Genomic DNA, 6,539 nt, shown 5'->3' with positions numbered 1-6,539 from the left:
TCATATTTAAGGTGAAATTTTTAATTACTAAACTATTAAATAAAAAAATGTTTATAAAATATATGTTTATAATCTATCTTTTAAAAAAAATAAATACTCTTTTGACCCATCATAATTGTAAAATTTGACATAAAGAAACAGATAAATAACAAAATAATAATTATACTATATTATTTTTATCAACTATTGTTATATATATTTTTTTTGGAAACAAACTATCATTTGGAAGAATTCGAGTTCGATTACGGTGGGAACAATTTCTGGCATGACTTTACTTACCCCGCGGTTGAACTCTGGATTACGGGGTTCCCCTTCTCCTAAGAACTAGAGGGTTAATACTTCAAAAAATTGGATTACGAAGTTTCGAATTCGAGCTTTGTTAATCCTTTTGGAGAGATTTACACGTAAGACTAGGTATCATCCTCTTACGCTAAATTTTAATTTATAAAAATAAAGAATAGGAAAAATATCAATTTACTACTAGTACTTAAACTTTTAACGCATCACCATACCAATAATCAGATTTAGCTGAAGTAGGGAGGAATTGAGTAAGCCGATTAAGGTTTAGTGGAGGAGACAGGAAAAGAAGATTTCACGAGGGGTTGAGAGATTAATTTGATGAATTTGTTCGATCGTATTCATCGATCATGATTTCTAGGTCTTCATCGATGGTCACTGAAATTAACGAATCTAAGTCTTCGGTTGGGAGTTGATACTCGAGAGTGAAAGATCTTCGGCCAAGGAATCAAGTATGGATAAATAGAGAGTTGCACGAGTCACGCCTTGATTGGGAAGATTCATAAATCGGTGAAGATAGATTGAGAAGTGAATACTGCTCATTCTTATTGTGCGACAATCAATGTGCAACCGCGCTTGCAAACTTAGCGTATTCTTTTAATCATACGCATTACGAGTCACGTCAAACTAACTTAGATTAAGAATTTGTTTCTAGCTGATATATCGAAGATTTAATTTTGACAAAATTTCTTTATTTTTTTGTATTAAATGAAATGATAATTCACTAAAATATATATTTCGAACAAACACGACACAACACGCAGAAGGCGCAACCGATGCGGACACACAAGTATACTGCTCATTTACAGATAAAATTAAAAAAGGAAAATGAGGATCATCCATGAACCATGAAGCAACCACTCAGCACTATATAACAGCATTAAATTGGCGACAATAATCTCTCTTTTTTTCCTCTTTTTATTTTTTGCTCTGCAAAAAGGGGGCTGCACTGCAGCAGCACCAAAAACCTTATTCAGTTATTCATTTCTGATCATCATGGAGGCGCAACAACAACCTCCAACGCCGTCAACCGCACCGCCGTTATCCTCCGTCGCACCTCCGCCACCACACCTCAATTATCCCGAATCTGTCGATTCCTCACCTCGCTCCCGCAACACCGACTCATGGGACGAACCTTTCCCTCCAGCGTCATCAAAACTCCGTCTGATGTGCAGTTACGGTGGCCACATCGTTCCTCGTCCACATGACAAATCACTCTGTTACGTCGGTGGTGACACACGAATCGTCGTCGTTGAACGCGCAACCTCACTCGCGGACCTATCCACGCGCCTCTCCAAAACCTTCCTTAACGGAAGATCTTTCACCCTCAAGTATCAACTCCCAAACGAAGACCTAGATTCGTTGATTTCAGTTACAACCGATGAAGACCTAGAAAATATGATCGATGAATACGATCGAACGAATTCGTCAAATTCATCTCTCAAACCCTCACGAATTCGTCTTTTTCTGTTTCCAACTAAACCTGAATCTGCTCAATCAATTCCTCCACAAATTCTTGATACTTCTGCGAAATCCGATTATTGGTACCGTGATGCGTTAAACGGTGCTGGATTGCTTAACAGAGGGTATTCAGATTCTGCTTCTGTTAACTGTCTTTTAGGTCTTGATGATGATGTTGCTGCTTCGAATAATATTGAAACTGGTTCAAGAGAAGCTCCTGAAGGTGTTTCTCAACCTGGATCTTTTGGAAATGGTAAGAATTTGAAGCAAGATGTTCACTCTGTTCCTGATTCACCTATGTTGGAGACTTCATCGTCTTTTGGTTCAACTTCTTCGTCTCCGTCGTTGGCTAATTTGCCGCCGATTAGGGTGCATGTGGAAGATGGTGGTTCTGGTGGTGTTAGGGGACAACAGCAACAACTGCAACAGCAGCAGCAGGATCAGAAGGTTTTGGGAATTGAGGAACAGTTTGCTCAAATGGGAGTTGTGGTTGGTGGAGTTGGACAGAAGCAACAGGATGAGGGATTTGCTGTGATGTCTTCGCCGCCTCATCCTCCGGTGCCAACTACGCTTTCTGTGGCTGCTGTTGGTGTTCCAGTGGTTATTGGTGATTATCAGAATAGGGTTTTCTCTGATGACGAGAGATCGGATCATGGAGTGGCTGTAGGATATAGAAAACCACCAACTCCTCAGCCACAGATTGTTCAAGCACAATCTCAGGCACAATCTCAAGCACAATCTCAGGCACAATCTCAAGCGCAAACACAGACACAGTCACAACAACCTCCTCAATTTCAACAGAAGTCAAGTGGTGGTACTGATTTGCCTTCTCCTGATTCAGTTTCAAGGTTTGTTTTCTTTTCTTTCCAATTTGCTATTTTCGTTCTTTCCCGATTTGATACTTGTGGATTGTGATGTAGCTTATTTGTAACGTTTATTTACATATAGGATAGAATTGTTCAATTTGTAAATTTGTATCTTGTGTTATTTGCTTTGATTATTATAAATCTGGGATGGTGTGGTTTAGCAATATTTGAATTAGGTTGTTGGTGGTTGTTTTTGATTATGCAGTGATAATAGTCTTTCGAATGCAATGCCGCGTCAAACACCTGTTATCTATCAAGAGCAAATTCAGATTCAACCTGGAACTACAAGGGTTCTAAGCAACCCTGTGGATCCAAAACTCAATTTGGCTGATTCACATGGTAGGATCCAGGTGCAGCAACATGTACAGGACCCTGGATATTTACTGCAACAGCAATTTGAACTCCAGCAGCAGCAACAACAGCCTCAACATCAGCCTCAACATCAGCAGCAACAACAATTTCAACATCAGCAGCAGCAGCAGTTTATACACGGTGGACACTACATTCATCATAACCCTGCAATTCCTACATACTATCCTGTATATCCTTCACAACAACAACCCCATCAGCAGGTTTACTATGTGCCTGCAAGACAGCCACAAGCTTACAATCTTCCTGTGCAGCAGAGTAATATAGGTGAATCTGCCCCAACAATCTCTTCTAGTAGACCCCAAAACCCTCCAAACCCCACTACATTGGTTCAACAAAATGCAACTTACACCCCCGTCAGAAATTCTCCTCTACCCAAAACTGAAATGACGGCAGCTGCTTACAGAACTGCAACTGCAGGCAACCCTCAATTTGTACAAGTTCCTACAGGTCAGCATCAGCAGCAATATGTGACTTACTCCCAGATCCACCATCCATCCCAATCCATGGCCCCTAATTCTGCTGCCCCTGCCAATTATGCTTATGAATATGCTGATGCTGGTCAAATATACTACTCTCAGCCTATGGCACCCACAATGCCGTCACAGTACCAGACCATGGCAGCTGCTAATATGATGCAGCCGGAAATTTCTGCACAGCATCCATCAGACGGCTTGAAGCAGCAGATAAGAACCTCACAGCCACTATAAGCAAATTCTACATAAAAGAAACAATTTTGAAAAATTGGTTTGGTTTCCTTTTTAAGTTTTATATATGCAGTTCTCGTTGTCGTGTTTGGTACCTGTTTGTGGTATGTATTTGCCATAGAAAATAAGAAACTGTGATCATCTTGTACTTTTTCTTGTATTTCATAATTCATAGGAAAGGAAATCGGTCCAAGGTTATACTGTATAAGTTTGAAGTCTGAAACATTATATTTGTGAAGTTCAAATATTAATTCCTTAAATGATTGTCATATAATTTTGTGGGGCATTGTTTCTTGACATGGTTTTGATTCATGGCTAATGATAAAACTATTCATGTTGATGAGTGTTATGGATGTGACCTTTGGGAGCCTTGTACTAGCAACTTTTCTTGACTCTTTTGTATGACAACAGCTGCGAAAGGTCCACAGGTTTCCATTTGTGAGTAGTCACAAAGGAATAATTAACACATTTATCTAGTATTTTTATTCTCCTTGTTCGTTTTCTATGGAGAAAATCACACATTTCAGCTAGACTGGATTTTTCTGCAAATGACCAAACAGAAATGTCCTTCCCATGTTTGTTTTTGCTTCTTCTAGATGAAAGCTAGACATTTATTACAACGTCGCATTTTCTTTGTTTTTGGAATAAGTAAATGTTTAGGTGAGTTGAGACCCAAGGGTTCACAGAGCCTCTACATGCCTTAAGGTGCGCTAACAAATGTACCTGCAGATTATCTCACACTAACAGCGGGAGTTGAATCTCTCACGATTCAACTCCTTACAATTTTGCTTCTTCAATAAGATCATTTCTATTGGCAGAGTGTGATTTCAGTCAGAGATCATTTGAAAGTCTAATAAAAACTTATTACACAAGCCAAACACCATGTTTGTAAATTATCTTAGTTTTGGCTTAATGGCATAATTGCAACAATACTACCATAGATTTAAGGAGAAATCTTTGTTAAGACACCTTGTGGTTCTGAAATCAAACGCTACATGATGCTGACAGGAGCAACATTACAATACCATGGGCTGGCTGGTACTTGCGGTCTGAGGAAGCTAGATAAATTTCTTGACCAAGACACAAATGGATGATATAACCATGTTAAATAAATGAGTTTGATTGATGGTAGATTTTGACGTATAGTGAACTTTAAGATTAATAAAACCTTTACATAACAGAGTGCACGTTGCATTTGTCGGTTTTACTGAATTTCATGTGACCTTGGTGTTGGTAGTAAAGTACGTTAAATGAGATGTTTTATTGTATTGAATTGTGCACTAGAGTTAGATAGTTAGTGGTTAATTAATTGTACGAGGTTCAGAAGTAAGGATGAGGTGCTTGTTGTGTGCTTTTGGGAAACGTACAAAATATGGTTACGCTTAAACCAAATAGAAATAATACATACTATATAGTATATGATATATGATTAAAAACAAACTTAAAGTATGCTTAAATCCAAATATTATTCAGCTACACGTTTGCACGACGAAGCCGCTGCCTACACTCAAATGTTGTCATCTCTTATTTGAAAAATTAACTTGTGGGGCTGGTAGTTGATGCTGACTATGCTTCAATTAAGTTATTGCATCAGTATGACTCATCCCATTTATTATTAACATTATCATTTCCACAAAATAGTTGAGGGTAAGCAATTTTCTTAGTCAACTGTATTCAGGGTCCCTCACCATTCTACAGGTTGATTTTTTTTGCTTATTTGAGTGTGTTTATGATGCAAATTCAATGTACATAATTGGTGCATTATTGGTGACCAAATGAGAACTTGGGATGGTCATGGAAACCCATATGAGAAGCATGGAAGGAAGGTGTGTATAAGTTCCACCGAATTGAATGAGATATTTATTTTATGCGTGTCTTAACCTTTGCTTCCAAGAACTAAATTCCATAATGATGGAAAAGGAATCTATGACTCATTAGATTAAAATTTTGATTCCTTATTACCTTTGATTCGATGGATTCGTGAACTGTTACTAGCACTCAAAATTGAGAAGAGCAACAAGCAAGGGACTCCCCCACCAAGGGGCCCACTAGAAAGAGTTAACTATATATTTGTGTTGCGGCGCAACAAGCATACCACATCAAAGATCCTTAATATAAAAGCAGGTAAAAAAAAAAAAAGTGTCCTGCTAATTAGTGTCCTGGAACACCAATTAAAGTAATAAAAAAAGTAATTTTATATTAAAAACAACATTTTATATATTCTTAAGACTTTGACTACAAAAATTCCATGTGGGGGAGTATACCAACATGTGGTTTTGTAATGGTAAATTTGGCTCAATTGGCACATTGCTATACGTAGAGGACGAGATTTGAACCCCCGGGCACTTTACCTATTTTTTGGCGCAACATAGGCGTAGCACAAATGCGGGCAATAGGTGTTAGATGAATATAGTGCTCTTTCATCGCGATAGGCTCAACCTAGGCGCAGCACCTGTGATTCTTGCACACAAAGTAAAAGTCAATTAACTATGATATGATATCAAATATATGATAGATGGGGTATTGTTGCATTCAACGATTCTAACCAAACTAGTTGACAAGCTGCATAAGTCCCAACCTCACATGATAAGTTGTCACTAGTTGCTTCTTTGATGACCAACAATTAGATGCACCATTAAGCATAAACACATATCTAGATGTGTTTCACCCTATTCATTCTATCTCTTCAGAGTCTGAGCATCCTATAAGCTCCAGATGATCCTCAGTTATGTATGCAAGGACCATTAAATTCTTTTAGCATCTATCAAGTGTGATTTTCTAACTTCATTCATGAACTTACTAATGACAGCTACTACATAGGATATGTCAGGCCTTTTAT

General features: G+C 38.2%; 1 protein-coding gene across 1 annotated transcript; it reads left to right on the top strand.

Moving 5' to 3' along the window:
* Positions 1-1,030: 1,030 nt before the first annotated feature.
* On the top strand, positions 1,031-3,974 carry LOC123905770 (putative mediator of RNA polymerase II transcription subunit 12). Its single transcript, XM_045955496.1, has 2 exons — positions 1,031-2,606; positions 2,830-3,974. Exons 1-2 carry the CDS (start codon positions 1,294-1,296, stop codon positions 3,701-3,703), a joined length of 2,187 nt encoding a protein of 728 aa, XP_045811452.1. The 5' UTR covers positions 1,031-1,293; the 3' UTR covers positions 3,704-3,974.
* Positions 3,975-6,539: the final 2,565 nt, after the last annotated feature.

Source organism: Trifolium pratense, linkage group LG1 (assembly GCF_020283565.1).
Source record: "Trifolium pratense cultivar HEN17-A07 linkage group LG1, ARS_RC_1.1, whole genome shotgun sequence".
Classification (NCBI taxonomy): Eukaryota; Viridiplantae; Streptophyta; class Magnoliopsida; order Fabales; family Fabaceae; genus Trifolium; species Trifolium pratense.
This window is presented reverse-complemented; position numbering and strand designations above follow the sequence as displayed.